This window comes from Bison bison, unplaced genomic scaffold, assembly GCF_000754665.1.
Source record: "Bison bison bison isolate TAMUID 2011002044 unplaced genomic scaffold, Bison_UMD1.0 scf7180017864518, whole genome shotgun sequence".
In the NCBI taxonomy this organism is placed as follows: Eukaryota; Metazoa; Chordata; class Mammalia; order Artiodactyla; family Bovidae; genus Bison; species Bison bison.
The window spans coordinates 6,670,220-6,686,812 of NW_011495071.1; the positions used below are offsets into that span (position 1 = coordinate 6,670,220).

At 55.2% G+C, this 16,593-nt stretch overlaps 1 protein-coding gene across 1 annotated transcript in view; it reads right to left on the reverse strand.

The window, feature by feature from the left end:
- The window catches only part of PCSK7 (proprotein convertase subtilisin/kexin type 7), a 29,781-nt gene extending 13,194 nt beyond the window's left edge, over positions 1-16,587 (reverse strand). The window contains exons 1-8 of the mRNA XM_010830392.1: positions 14,753-16,587; positions 13,799-14,278; positions 12,613-12,747; positions 11,628-11,793; positions 10,157-10,247; positions 9,235-9,289; positions 8,672-8,810; positions 2,119-2,219 (exon numbers count right to left, since the gene is read on the reverse strand). Of these exons, the coding sequence (XP_010828694.1) occupies positions 2,119-2,219; positions 8,672-8,810; positions 9,235-9,289; positions 10,157-10,247; positions 11,628-11,793; positions 12,613-12,747; positions 13,799-14,266 (1,155 nt within the window). The 5' untranslated portion in view covers positions 14,267-14,278; positions 14,753-16,587. The remainder of the gene's footprint in view (positions 1-2,118; positions 2,220-8,671; positions 8,811-9,234; positions 9,290-10,156; positions 10,248-11,627; positions 11,794-12,612; positions 12,748-13,798; positions 14,279-14,752) is intronic.
- Positions 16,588-16,593: the final 6 nt, after the last annotated feature.

The following is a 16,593-nucleotide window of genomic DNA, read 5'->3' on the forward strand; positions in this document are numbered from 1 at the left end:
GTGAGAGGGGGAGGGACACGGCACCTGTCTGGCATCCAGTTCTTTCCACATTCTCATCCTCCCTGGAGCCACACAGGGTGGAGCCGGGGAGGGCCCTGCCTGAATCCACTGCAGCCCATGGCCCTCTGGATCTAGCAGGTGGTGCCCATGCTAACACTAGAACATCTTTTCCTTCCAGGCTTCTCTCCTGGGTCAGATACCAAGGTGCTACCTTCTGCCAAGAGCTGCCCTTTCTCCACCGTCCTTGCTGTTTGCCTTCCAGCTGTTATAGCAGCTGCCAAGACATGTCATTTCCACTCAGATGCCGTGCTCTCACAGAAGAGAAGGGAAAAACTCTTCAACTGGAACTCTCAATGAGGGTGGGAAGCCTGGTCTGTGCCAGGGAGCAGATTAATTTTTTCCTGTTAAGGAAACAGCCTCACAGTGACAGTCTAGTGTGGAGCCGGGAGGCTGGTAAACTTGCCTCTGGTGGCAGGAGCCCTGGGCAGCAGACGGTGGGGTGGCGTGTCCCTCCGTGCCCGCCCTGGGGGAGGCAGCCCCACCAAGCTGGTCATTGAACAGAAACTGGCAACTGGTTTTCAAGACGGACAACCCAAAGATGGGAGGTTGGCTGAACAAACTCTCTTTGCATTTCTGGACAAATTATAGTTCAGATAGAAAGTGGTGGGGGTGAAGCAGAGTTGAATCCGGAGGAGAAAAGACAGGTGCCCCAGAACAAGGGGATCTCATATGCCCGGTAACTTCTTGGGCCCCGACTGTGGCTGGGATGAGCAAGAGTCCTGCCAGGATGTTCCTGCTGTTCCTCCCCCTCTAGCCTGGCCTGGGCTGGGGGTGGGTGGTGCCCCTCTGCACCCAGACTCCTGTCTGTTAAGCAAAGCCTCCTGCCCGCTTACTTTAGCTCATTCCCTTTTTTCTTCTCCCAGGGTGGGGGAAGGGGCTGGGGTCACCTGGCCCAGAGCCTTGGAACATTGTATTGACCAGAAGTCATTGAGCAGCAAAAACAGAATTTCAGTTTGGGAAAGAGAATTTGACCCAGAGGCAGCAGCCCAATTCCCAACAGCCCCAGAGAGTCCTCCCAACTGCGAGCCACTGGAGGAATGTGACACCGGCTGGCTGCGGCCCAGCCCTGCCCCAGAGCCCCCCGTCCCCAGGTCACTCTGTTACGGGCATCGGGACGGGCAGGGAGCTCTCAGATGACGGGCTGGAGCTGAGCCAGCTGGGGATAGGCACTGCACTCTGAATTCCTTCACAGGTTCCCACAGCTTGAGAAACTCCACTTGCTTGCTCCAACCTCTTGTTTGCTGTGACTCCAAGCCCAGCTCTAAGGAAAGAGCTGTCTCTGGGGTTGACGGGGACATTCCAGACTCCTTTTCCCACCCATGTGGTGCAGACAACCACTAGCTTTACTCCTGAGGATGAATAGGATCAGAACTCGCAGTATTTACGTAAGGACTGCATAGCAACGCAATGATGATGCATAGCAATGCAATGATGATTTTTTTTTTAAGCCCATAGAAATTAGGCAAAGCCCGTATTCTACCAAAGGAAGACATTTCAAAAGTTCTTTCATCCATGTGTGCTCAGAGTGATTCCTATAAAACATGCATTATTTGTTAAGTTAAAAATTTAAAGATGAAGGAGCTTCCCTCATGGTTCAGTGGTAAAGAATCTGACTGCCAGTGCAGGAGACACAGGTTCAATCCTTGGGCTCAGAAGATTCCACACGCCTCGGGGCAACTAAGCCCTTGCAGCACAACTACTAATCCCGCACAGTGCTCTGGAGCCTGGCAGCTGCGTACTGGGCCCATGTGCCCCAGAGCTTGTACTCTGCAGCAGGAGAAGCCACCCTGGTGAGAAGTCCAGACACTGTAACGACAGAGACCCCCACTTGCCAAAACTAGAGAAAAGCCCGTGCAGCAAGGAGGACCAGCACAGCCATACATAAATAAGGTTTTTAAAAATTTAAAGATTAAAAACCCTTTACACAGATACATTTAGAGTCTTCAACTCCATTCTACCAACAGGGGCAGACTCTTAGGGAAACAGATCTGCTAGGGAAGAGGATCCCGAGAGCAGGGCTGGGGAGCAGAGGGCCGGTGGGTGGGGCAGAGCACTCACGATGCTCCGGAGCATCTTGTCCCCGCCGCTGAAGGTGACCGCCAGCATGGAGGCACACTCCTCGGCGTAGAAAGGCATTCGTCCCTCCTCGTCCACAGCACCTGGGGGAGGAGCAGGGAAATGGGAGTGGAGGTGAGGGTCTGAGGACATCAGACTCACCTCTGAGTTATCGTTGAGGGGTTGGTCCTGGGCTTAAAACATGATCTCAGTGGTCCAAGTCCTTCAAGTACCCACACGCCTCCCCGAGACAAGTGGTCTCAAACGGCAGAGGGTAGTCTGTGCCGAGACCATTCTTTCAGCAGACTGCAGGGGGTGGCCACTCGACACGGACTCATCCATTCACACATGCGTTTCTGTTACTTATCGGTCATCTACCGCGAGTCACACACTGTGTGAGAGATAGGGATTGTGGGGAAAGGCCACAGACCTGATCTCAAGGAGCCCATGGTCAGGGGAGGTCAGGGAAGTAGGTACAGGTGGGATGGTAAATGCCTACAGCAGGCAGCATAGGTAAAAGGCAGTTAATTTAGGCTGGTGTGGCAGGGAGGTCAGGGAACGTTTCAAGCAGGAGGGAAGTGACCCGTGAGAAGAGAGGCTGGACCAGAGGCCTAACCAGCTGTGGTGGCGGAGGTGGGGGCGGGGGGCACGGAGGGGGTTATCTTAGATGATGGGTAGGAAGTGCTCCCGGGAACAACTTATAAGGAAGTCCTGACCTCCCCTGAGAGCAGGGCTGGTTCTTCCTCACTATCAGAGTCTGAAGAGAGACTGTGCACACACACTCAGACAGACACATGGAAGCTAGGGGCACACCCAGACACATGGTCCCCTCACCCCTGAGGGACACCCAGATACACGGTTCCCTCACCGCTGAGTAACACACACCCACATACACGGTCCCCTCACACCAGAGTGACACACACACAGACACACGGTCCCCTCAACCGAGTGACACACACACAGACACACGGTCCCCTCAACTGAGTGACACACACACAGACACATGGTCCCCTCACCCCTGAGTGACACACACACACACGGTGCCCTCACCCGAGTGACACACACACAGACACACAGTCCCCTCACCCCTGAGTGATATACACCCAGACACACGGCCCCCTCACCCCTGAGTGACACCCAGATACACAGTTTCCTCACCCCTGAGTGACACACACCCACATACACTGTCCCCTCACACCTGAGTGACACATACCCCCACACCCAGATACATGGCCCCTCACTACTGAGTGATACACACCCAGACACACAGCCCCGTCACCCGAGTGACACACACAGACACATGGTCCCCTCACCCCTGAGTGATATACACCCACACGGCCCCCTCACCCCTGAGTGACACTCAGATACACGGTTTCCTCACCCCTGAGTGACACACACCCACATACACCGTCTCCTCACACCTGAGTGACACACACCCACACACCCAGATACATGGCCCCTCACCCCTGAGTGACACACACCCATACATGGTCCCCTCACCCCTGACACACACACCCAGATACACGGCCCCTCACCACTGAGTGACACACACCCATACGTGGTCCCCTCACCCCTAACACACACACCCAGATACACGGCCCCTCACCCCTGAGTGACACATACCCATACGTGGTCCCCTCACCCCTGACACACACACCCAGATACATGGCCCCTCACCACTGAGTGATACACACCCAGACACACAGCCCCCTCACCCCTGAGTGACACCCAGATACACAGTTTCCTCACCCCTGAGTGACACACACCCACCACATACACTGTCCCCTCACACCTGAGTGACACACACCAGATACACGGTCCCCTCACCCCTGAGTGACACACACCCAGATACATGGTCCCTTCACCCCTGAGTGACACATACACACACAGTCCCTTCAGCTCGAGTGACACAGACGCACATCCAGATACATGGTCCCCTCACCCCTGAGTGACACACACCCAGATACACAGTCCCTTCAACTCTGAGTGACACGCACCCAGATACACTGCCCCTCACCCCGGAGTGACATGCACCCAGACACACGGTCCCTTCACCCCTGAGTGACACACACCCAGACACACGGTCCCTTCACCCATGAGTGACACACACCCAGACACACGGTCCCCTCACCCCTGAGTGACACGCACCCAGACACATGGTCCCTTCACCCCTGAGTGACACGCACCCAGATACATGGTCCCTTCACCCCTGAGTGACACATACACACACAGTCCCTTCAGCTCAAGTGACACAGATGCGCACCCAGACACATGGTCCCTTCACCCCTGAGTGACACATACATACACACACAGTCCCTTCAGCTCGAGTGACACAGACGCACATCCAGATACATGGTCCCCTCACCCGAGTGACACACACCCAGATACACAGTCCCTTCAACTCTGAGTGACACGCACCCAGATACACGGCCCCTCACCCCTGAGTGACACACACCCATACATGGTCCCCTCATCCCTGAGTGACACACACCCATACATGGTCCCCTCATCCCTGAGTGACAAATACCCAGACACACAGTCCCCTCACCCCTGAGTGACACACACCCAGATACACAGTCCCTTCAACTCTGAGTGACACGCACCCAGATACACGGCCCCTCACCCCTGAGTGACACACACCCATACATGGTCCCCTCATCCCTGAGTGACACACACCCATACATGGTCCCCTCATCCCTGAGTGACAAATACCCAGACACACAGTCCCCTCACCCCTGAGTGACACACACCCAGATACACAGTCCCTTCAACTCTGAGTGACACGCACCCAGATACACGGCCCCTCACCCCTGAGTGACACACACCCATACATGGTCCCCTCACCCCTGACACACACACCCAGATACACGGCCCCTCACCACTGAGTGACACACACCCAGACACATGGTCCCTTCACCCCTGAGTGACACACACCCATACATGGTCCCCTCACCCCTGAGTGACAAATACCCAGACACACGGTCCCCTCACCCCTGAGTGACACACACCCATACATGGTCCCCTCACCCCTGACACACACACCCAGATACACGGCCCCTCACCACTGAGTGACACACACCCAGACACATGGTCCCTTCACCCCTGAGTGACACACACCCATACATGGTCCCCTCACCCCTGAGTGACAAATACCCAGACACACAGTCCCCTCACCCGAGTGACACACACCCACACGGCCCCTCACCCGAGTGACACACACCCAGACACACGGTCACCTCACCACTGACACACGCACCCAGATACACGGCTCCTCACCCCTGAGTGACACACACCCAGACACAGTCCCTTCACCCCTGAGTGACACACACACAGATACATGGCCTCTCACCCCTGAGTGACACACACCCAGACACATGGTCCCTTCACTCCTGAGTGACACACACCCAGACACATGGTCCCTTCACTGGAGTGACACACACACACACACGGTCCCTTCAGCTCGAGTGACACACACACACACATCCAGATACATGGTCCCCTCACTCCTAGGTGCCACACACAGAGATACACGGTCCCTTCACCCCTGAGTGACACACACCCAGATACATGGTCCCCTCACCCCTGAGTGACACACACACAAATACATGGTCCCCTCACACCTGAGTGACACACACCCACATACACGGCCCCTTAGCACTGAGTGACACACACCCAGACACATGGTCCCCTCACCACTGACGCACACACCCAGATACACGGCCCCTCACCTCTGAGTGACACACACCCAGATACATGGCCCCTCACCTCTGAGTGACACACACCCAGACACATGGTCCACTCACCCCTGAATGATATACACCCAGACACATGGTCCCTTCACCCCTGAGTGACACACACCCAGACACACGGTCCCTTCAGCCCTGAGTGACACACACCCACACAGTCCCTTCAGCCCTGAGTGACACACACACACACACAGTCCCTTCAGCTCAAGTGACACACACACATATAGGTACATGGTCCCCTCACCTCTGAGTGACACACACCCACATACATGGTCCCTTCACCCCTGAGTGACACACACCCAGACACACAGTCCCTTCACCCATGACACACACCCAGACACACGGTCCCTTCACGCTTGACTGACACACACCAAGATACACGGTCCCCTCACCCCTGAGTGACACACACCCACACACATGGCCCCTCACCCCTGAGTGACACCCACCCACATACATGGTCCCCTCACACCTGAGTGACACACATCCACACACACGGTCCCCTCACCTCTGAGTGACACACACCCAGACACATGGTCCCTTCACCCCTGACACACCCAGATACATGGTCCCCTCACCCCTGAGTGACACCCAGATACACGGCCCCTCACCCCTGAGTGACACACAACCAGACACATGGTCCACTCACCCCTGAGTGACACACACCCAGACACACGGTCCCTTCACCCAAGTGACACACACCCAGACACACGGTCCTTTCACCTGAGTGACACACACCCAGACACACGGTCCCCTCATCCTTGAGTGACACACACCCACATACACGGTCCCCTCACATCTGAGTGACACACACCCAGACACACTGTCCCCTCACCCCTGACACACCCAGATACATGGTCCCCTCGCCCCTGAGTGACACCCAGATACACGGCCCCTCACCCCTTAGTGACATGCACCCAGATACATGGCCCCTCACCCCTTAGTGACACACACCCAGACATATGGTCCCCTCACCCCTGAGTGACACAAACCCAGACACACAGCCCCTCACCCCTGAGTGACACAAACCCAGATACATGGCCCCTCACCCCTGAGTGACACACACCCAGATACACGGCCCCTCACCCCTGAGTGACACACACCCAGACACACAGCCCCTCACCCCTTAGTGACACACACCCAGACACACGGTCCCCTCACCCCTGAGTGACAGACACCCAGACACACGGCCCCTCACCCTTGAGTGACACACACCCAGACACACAGCCCCTTCACCCCTGAGTGACACACACCCAGACGCACAGCCCCTCACCCCTGAGTGACACACACCCAGATATACGGCCCCTCACCCGAGTGACACACACACACACACACAGTCCCTTCAGCTCAAGTGACACACACACACACCCAGACACATGGTCCCCTCACCCTTGAGTGACACACACCCAGACACATGGTCCCTTCACCCTGAGTAACACACACCCAGATACACGGTCCCTTCACCCCTGACACACACCCAGACACATGGTCCCTTCACCCCTGAGTGACACGCACCCAGACACAGTCTCTTCACCCTGAGTAACACACACCCAGACACATGGTCCCTTCACCCTGAGTAACACACACCCAGACACACGGTCCCTTCACCCCTGAGTGATACACACCCAGACACATGGTCCCCTCATGCTTGAGTGACAAATACCCAGATACATGGTCCCCTCACCCCTGAGTGACACATACCCCGACACATGGTCCCTTTACCCCTGAGTAACACACACCCAGACACATGGTCCCTTCACTCCTGAGTGACACACACCCAGACACACGGTCCCTTCACCCCTGAGTGACACACACCCAGACACACAGTCCCTTCACCCTGAGTAACACACACCCAGACACATGGTCCCTTCACCCCTGAGTGACACACATACACACAGTCCCTTCAGCTTGAGTGACACACACACATATCCAGATACATGGTCCCCTCACCCCTGAGTGACACGTACCCAGACACACGGTCCCTTCACCCCTGAGTAACACACACCCAGATACATGGTCCCTTCACCCCTGAGTGACACACACATATACAGTCCCATCAGCTTGAGTGACACACACACACACACACATCCAGATACATGGTCCCCTCACCCCTGAGTGACACACACATACACACACTGACATACTTGGTCTCCTCACACACACATCCAAACACATGGTTCCTTTACTCTTGAGTGACACACACATATACACACTGAGATACATGGTCCCCTCACCCCTGACACATACACACATACACATACATATCCAGATATATGGTCCCTTCACCCGAGTGACACACACTGAGATACACGGTCTCTTCACCTTTGACACATACACACACCCCCCAGGTATACAGTCCCTTTATCCCTGAGTGACACACACACAAACAACCAGATATAGTCCCTTCACCCCTGAGTGACATACCACACACTCACTGAGATACATGGTCCCCTCACCCCTGACACACACCCAGATATACAGTCCCTTCACCCCTGACACACACATACACACACACTGAGATACATGGTCCCCTCACCTCTGACACACACACACACACTCAGATATACAGTCCCTTTACCCCTGAGTCACACACACACACACACACACATACCCGGATACACAGTCTCTTCACCCCTGAGTGACACACCACACACACACACTGAGATACATGGTCCGGTCACCTCTAAGTGACACACACACCCCCAGATACAAGTCTCCTCACTGCTGAGTCTCTCTTTCTCTCCCTCTCTCTCTCTCACACACACACACACAACGTGAGCACCCGTGCGCTGTGGGACCACTGGGCCCCCTACCTATGGTGACAGTGTAGATGGAGTTGGCATAGCCATCGTAGTTGCAGTTGTCGTTGTGCTGGCCCCCATTGCCACTGGCCACCACAAAGATGCTCCCAAAGCCCTGGCGGCCAGCGATCACCCCGTGCTGCAAGGCAGCCTGAGGAGCAAAACACCCAGGTCAGCTGAGGAACTCACAGGAAGACCCCACCTACCACGCCACTCGCCCTCCTGTCCCCTTCTAGAAGGAAAACAAAAAACCGCAAGGGCATTGGACAAGGGAGAAAGAGACTTAAAGATGGATTTAAGAGGGTAAGGGGGCTATTAGTGGAACAACTGCTTGATGGATGTGCTCTGCTTATCAGAGAAGGTGGGCCAGAAATGCGGAGCTGAGCACAAAATCAGAGCAAAGCACTGCTCCATTCTAAGAATGTCCCCCTCACCCCTTCACCCCAGGGCAGGAGTGCTGTTCCCAAAGGAGCGGTCGGGGCTACAAGGCAGGTCTGGGGGAGGGCGGGAGCACTTCTGGGAATGGGATGACGAGGGTGAACTTGGTCCCCAAGGTCTCCACGGTTCCCAGCTACCTTGCCTAGCTGGTGGGGTCCATCCACTGTCTTCCCGTCATCGTCTGGTCCCCAGCTGTGGAGAGACACCCAGTGGGAAGAGCCAGGGCCAGGCCGTGGCTGCCCACCCAGCCCAGCCTCGGCGGGCCATCCCTCTGCCCCACGCTTCCCCTCCTCCCAAGGGCTCCAGCCCAGGACTCGTGTGATGAAAGGACGTAAGAGTCCAGCCCTCACTCCAAAGTGGAAAACAGAAGGACGTGCTAATGTTCTTGTCCTTGGAAACTTTCCGAGTTCAGGACTACTCTAACCTGCTCCTAAAAACCCCTTCTCAGGTCCCCAGGGAGTACAGAGTGGTGGAAAGGGATGAGAGGCCACCCCTTCCCCACCAAAGAAGCTAATTCTAGGCCTGATGGCAGAGCACCTGCGAAGGAAGTAGACAACCTGTGTAAGGTGTCTAGGAGTTCTCGGTCCTTTCTCTACATGTGGAGGACGTTGTCTATCTACAGGAGATACTGGCTGGGGAAGAACAGGCTGCCATTGATGCCGCGCCAGCAACCCAACCTCAGCTCCTGCTTATCAGCCACCCCCTTCCTGCCAGATCCACAACCTGGAGCTGCCCCTGGGTGGGGGCAGAGGGGCTTTGCACTGGGTATTCAGCCCAGTTGTGGTAGGACAGGAATCCTAAATTTCTTCCAGAGCATTACGAGTTTATTAAATAAACTCAAGGCGGGATGGAACACTTCTTGTGTGGCAACCTGATCACTGGGGTGACTTGGGGCTTAAGACGGAGAATCCAGAAGCTGGGGGTCTGGAGAAATGATGGCAGTGGACTTACAGGTTGTACCCCATGGGAGAGCCCCCCACACACCGCTGTTCTCTGGTGGGGGCTTCGCCCGGTGCCCCCGCCTCTGGACCCTTCACCTCGCTCCTGGCTGCGCCTCACCTGCAGCTGTAGATGTCGTTGATCTGGTAGTGTTTATTGAACGCCACAGCCTCCATGCTGTCTGTCAGGGGTCCATCCAGTACCCGGATACCTAGGCAGTGTAGGCCATACCAGCTCCTCAGTAATGCTGGTCTCCTAGATGGGGAGCCGGGTGGTTGTGGGGGCCCCCTGTGGAGACTTAACTTTTCTAAGCGCTCTCGGATCTTTTGAATCTTTATATCACGTGCATGTACCTGGCCAGAAATATTTTCTAATGTAATGCTAAATCTTAGACTTTACGGATCCTGGGGTCTGGTGGGCAGAGGCATAGGCTAGAAGGTAGGGAATCCAAAGTTCCCTTTTTTCAGGCATCCTCTATCTCATAAAACACTGCAGCGATGCCTGACACAGATGGTATTCAACAGATGGTTCTCAGCCCATTGCTCCTCCCACGGATGTCTAGTCTCACCTTCTAAGACCGGGCAGGTCACATCCTGGTGGAGCTCTCAGAAGGGACCTGGGCTCCCTCCCTCTGTAGTCTCATTTACAGAGAGGGCTGCTGTCCCCTGCTGGACTATAGGAGGAATGCAGCCACTCTGTTCCAGCCTCGTAAATGCAGGCTCCAAGCGTTTATGAGAAATCACCAGGAAGGCGTCTGCATCCATTCCCTTCACCCTCTGCCTTGATGGACAAAGACCGAGAGGCCAAGGGGCCATAGAACCACCCCAGTATGGGCCAGGGCCACTCAGCTCTCTTGAAGGGATTGGAAGCAGACAGTGACCATCAGCAGGGGCGGGAGCTAGAGAGCTGGGAGAAGGGAGAGGGGCCTCCACAGACACACGGGATCAAGAAAGAAGGGGAGATGAGGAGGCCATTGGTAAACCATGAAAATACAATATCATGGATAAGTAAAAGGGGCTATCATTACAATGAGCTGAGCACTGATGGGGCATAACCATGATCAGGAAAAGGGAAGTGGGGTCTGAGCAGGTGGCCTTGTACCTCCATCTCTCATCCAGCTCATTTCCACGTTCTTAGCTGTTTTATATAGTCGTGCGTGCTCAGTCGTGTCCGACTCTTTGTGACCCCACGGACCATGCCAGGGTCCTCTGTCCATGGAATTTTCTAGGCAAAAATACTGGAGTGGGTTGCCATTTTCTACTCCAGGGGATCTTCCTGATCCAGGGATTAAACCCACATCTCTTGTGTCTCTTACATTGATTGACAAGCGAATTCTTTACCACTGAGCCACCTGGGAAGCCCTTTTTGAAGTGGGGTTTGCTGCTAAAAACATGTTAGAAACACCAAAGCACTGAGAAAAAATCAATGAGCGATCTGTCCTGCAGACACCTATTTATAAGTGTACCCTTTGCTTTCTGCTGTGTGTTGAAGGGGAAATAAAGTCGTGTTGGAATTCAAGGAGGAGGGACAGAGGATGAAGACAGCAGTCACAGCAGGGCCGGGGGGTGTACTGAGGCTGGACTGGAAGTACCTGCTATGCGGCTCCCGAACGCTACTCCCACCGCACAGAAGCTGTTGTTGGGCACGGCAGCAATCTCGCCCGCGCACCGCGTGCCGTGGTGGTTGCCATTCTCCAAGTCCGGGTGGGGCATGGGGTCAGGGTCATTAGAGTTGAGGTCATAGCTGCCCTCAGGGCTCTGAAACATGGCAGGGGAGGAGGGGGGAGATGCCGTCACTCACTGGTTCCAACCGGTCAGCTCTTGGAGCTCAGGGAGAGAGAACTGGGGGTTTGGGGCTCTGAGCCAACACTGCGGGCCCATCTCTGCCAGGCACACAGGCGGCAGAAGGACAGGACACCTAGGGCAAAGCTGAGAAGTGCTGCGTGCTGTGCTGTGCTGTGCCAAGTTGCTTCAGTCGTGCCTGACTCTTTGCGACCCCATGGACTGTGGCCAGCCAGGTTCCTCTGTCCATGGGATTCTCCAGGCAAGAATACTGGGGGAGTTTGCCATTTCCTTCTCCAGGGGATCTTCCTGACCTGGGGACTGAACTTGAGTCTGTTGGGCCTCCTGCATTGGCAGGCAGGCTCTTTAGCGCCAGAAGTGCTATAGCTCTAGGCAAACTTCTCTCTTGGCCAATATTATAGAAATATGCCCAGGAGCTGCTTCCATGGTAAGCCTGGGATAAAAGAGGCTTCCGGCTACTTAAAGGGCAGGCTTTATAGAGGGGGAGGCACTGGGACTTGAGTGGAGAGGGAATTTGCCTAGGGCTACTCCTTACTTCCCAGGGCAGGGAGTGGCAGCAGGATCCAGGAAGTATCTCTCTGCTGAGCTGGAGCCTGTGATCTAGCTGCCAGGCACAAGGCTGCCTGGGGGAGAGGAGCAGATGAAGAGCAGCATCCTACCTCCGAGGCCCTTCCCTCCGGCCCAGTGAGAGGTCACTGGGAAAGGGAACAGGCCTGAGGCAACATCAAGAATCAGGTAAGGCCAGGGGGCGGGACTGACTCCAGGGCCACTCACGTAGTTGGGGGCGATGTCCTCGATGGTGTGCTCCACGCCGTCGTCCACGACCACCACGGTCACCCCGCGCCCGGTGACATTGCGCTCCCAGACACCCGTCACATTGATGTCCCTGCCGGGGCTCCGCCGGTTATTCTGGGGGAGAGACGGGGTCAGGAACTGCTCTCTGAGCCTTGGGAGTCCAGTGATGCACAGCACAGCCCATAGGGAGACAAGTATAGCGAGCAGCCCCTTCGTACTCTTGGCCTCTGTCAGGGGGCCAGAGAGAGGGATGGACAAACAGGGGTAGGTGGGGACGGAGCCAAGGAGGGAACCTGTGAGAGCTCTGCCACAGCCCAGGTGTCCAGGAAAGCTTGGCATCACTCATGGGCAACAAGGGTGAAAGTGACTAGGGTTAAGGGCTGGGTATTAATATGCCGTATGATATACACTGGGGCTTCCCAGGTGGCACTAGTGGTAAAGAACCCACCTGCCAATGCAGGAGACATAAGAGGCACAGGTTCAATCCCTAGGTTGGGAAGATCCCCTGGAGGAGGGCATGGCAACCCACTCCAGTATTCTTGCCTGCAGAATCCCATGGACAGAGGAGCCTGGTGGCTACAGTCCATGGGGTCACAGAGTAGGACGTGAGTGAAGCGACTTAGTATCCACTGCACGCATGATATACATTATATTAACATTGTATAATATAACATTACTAGCTAACCCCTGCACAGGCATGATATACATTATATTAACATTGTATAACATAACATTATTAGCTAACCCCACACAGGCATGATATACATTACATTCACATTGTATAATATAATGTTACTAGCTAACTCTTGTAAAGTGTTTCCCATGTGTCCAGCACACATACATTAGTTCACTTAACTGTAACCATTGCCCTCTCCATTAACAGAGAGGTTAAACAGTGCGCCCAAAGGCACAGGCTAGTCAGTGGCAGGCAGCCCAGGCGGCCTGGCCCCAGCACCCGCGCCGGGCACTGCAGTCCTCTGGCTCTCTGAGAGTGAGCACAGAGCACGTGGAGCCCGAGGATGAAGCCTATCATCGAAGCCCACGGAAACGTCTCCTCAAGCAAAGGATGGGAGGCCCCTGAAGAGTTAACACAGACAAATGCCCACAAGCACCGGGTACCCCTGCCCTAGCTGTCTGAAGCTGGAATCGGCAGGGCTGGACTCACCAGGTGCCACTGCTGCGGGTACTTGGGGTCATTGAAGTGGACGCCACGCTTGGTCCGCTTGAGCAGCCTCTGTTCTGAGTGCCAGCGCACAGCTTCGTGCCTGGCCAGCACGGCCTCCACCTGCTGCCGGATGGCCTTGACCTGCCGGGCCTGGTGATGCCCTGCTGGCTGGACCAAGAGGTAGTGCCCCTGGAGCTCCCCGATGCGCCCTGCGTTCATCAGCCCCGTCGCCTGGGCCAGAGCATCTGCCCGCCGTTCCAGCGACTCCTCTGCTCCCTCGCCTTCCGGACCATCCAGACGCACTGCCCAGCTTAGCCCCCTGGGGCCCTGGGCCCTGGGCCCACCTGCCCCCACCAGGCCCATAACCCAGGGAAGCAGTAGGAAGAGCCCAGCTAACTCCAGCCAGAGGCCCGTGGGCAGGCCCAGGGGGGCATCTGAGTGTGGCACTTTCTGCCTCCCTTTCGGCATCAGAGCAGTAGGCTGCAGACAAAGAGAAGGACATCAGAGGTAAGACAGCTGATAACAGCAGGACTCTCAGGGGGCGACCAAGCACCAAGGTACCATACCCGGAGACTCCTAACCCATGCCTTTTAAATCATTAAACGTGTGATCTTCTCTTTTCATTCACATTGATCTCTGACCAACAGGGATAAGCCCCTGGAGGGAGTGGGGGGCCAGAAGTAAGCCTAGTGGGTCCCTCAATGGCATGATTGTCACGAAACAATCAAGCAGGAGGTCCAGGTGCTAACAGGTACCACACTGCTCTTCCCCACTGTTGCCATCTTGAGCTCAGAAGTCGTATCGCTCCTGCCAATTCCTGGCAGCTCCATGATTGTTCTTTAGAAGAGACCCTCCTCCCTTCTTCAGAGGGGACAGAAATCTTTCCCCAGCTGACTTCTCAGACCCATCCGTGGTCTTGAGGGCTAACTTCCCACAGTGGGGCCCCATTCCCACCTGGACTCAGAGTGAGGCTGAGCTCCTGGTCTGGTTAACCACCTCACGCTCATTTTGTGCAAATGGAGAAAAGGCATTCCTTCCGCTGTGAGTAGCGGTGACTCCCAGCACAGACTGCAGACCTGTACACCCCAAGAAAACAAGAAATGGTGTCCTCCCAAACCCAGTGGAGCAAGCAGAGGCTAGCCAGGAACCCTGGGATCTGTGACCAAAGAAACTGCTAATGATCACTTGCAGGAATCTCAAATAGGTCACAGACTGGAACCAAAGTGGTATAGTAAGGCCAGATGGGTACAAAACCCAGAAACCCTACTTCTCATCCTAAACATCAGGCCATCCTCTTCTTTTTTTTTCCTAGATGCTGAGAGGAGGGCTTGAACTCTTACTCAAAACTTCTCTTGAAAAAGTAGATAGGGGACTTGCCTCCTGGTCCACTGGCTAAGACTCTGCTCCCAATGCAGAGGGCCTGGGTTCGATCCCTGGTCAGGGAACTGATTCCACAAGCAGCAACTAAAGATCCGGCATGCCACAGCTAAGACCCGGTGCAGCCAAAATAAATAATAGATAACTAAATATTTTTTTAAAAAAAGAACAAAAAAGTAGGTAGGACTGCTTCTTTAGAAGTCTGGGTGGTAGCTCATTTCCTGGTTTCTGTACCTGTGAAGGACGCCAGGGGAAATAAGAGTAGGAGGAGGCGGGGGGAAAATGGGGAAAAGTTCAGAATGCAAACAAAACTGAACAGGAATAAGAGGCAAGTGGGTGGGGTGGGGATTGGAAAGCACCACTGCAGGGCTTCCCTTAGTCACTAGCTCAGCAAGTTGTCTGTGAAGTGTTCTAAACCTGGAACTGCCACCCATGGCTTGACAGAAGGGCCAAATTAGTGGGCAAATGTGGGGACAGGGACAGGTGACTGGGCCGTGGGACAAGTGTGTCCCTACTGGTGGCTGAGCTCCTTCAGAAGCATCTGCTTTCTAGTGGGCTGGGGAGCAGGGGGTCACCTTGAGGCAGGGCTTAGTACCCGCACACATACCCAAGTGGATCAGTCTGAAAATATGGGTATTGTACACAAGTCTCTTTGGAAAGGGAGAAGGGAACCTCCGCCACCTAACATTTCCTTCCCCAGATCCACATATCTCCTTCTCTCTTAGGTTCCCAGGAAAATCCCTCCCTGCCCGATGGCACCCTACACTGTCCCAAGACACTCAGGTGTCCTTCCCAATCTGCAGGCCTTACTGAAGCAAAAGAAAATTCTTGTAAGATAAGTTGATAGCGACCCAACTGAGCAAGGCTCCTTCCGTCTCAGAGGAGCCCACAGATTTCAGGAAGACAGGAGAAACCTGACCACCACATCCTCCAGTCCTTCTGGCAGGGCAGGACTTGACCCCGCAGCTCACCTCCACCCTCGGCTTTTGGGAAAGAAACCTTAGCTATCATCTGAAAGCAGATCTCAACTTCGCCCCAACTAACTAGGCGTGTCTCTACAGCTCTTAGGTGCCAAGGAGGGCAGCCCGAGTCCAAGATTCCTGTTCCCAAGAGGCTGTCTTCCTCCTCCTCCTCTTGGGAAGCTCGCAACCTCTACAACCTGTTCCTAGAAATCAGGCTGCCTGCCAGAGGTCAGTTTCATCGACCGCTGGCCTCCAATGCCCGGTGCAAAGGGCCCCCTTCTCCTCAGAGGACCCGCACGATCTTGGAATCCTGGACTCCGTGGCCCCTTCTCCCTGGGCTCGCGCACGCGGGGAATGAAGGCACCCTCTGGGCAGCTCGCTCATTCTCAGACAGCGGCAGCAGCCGCCCCCACCCCCAGTTCTAGAGCACCCGGACTTCCAATGCCCCGCCCCCAC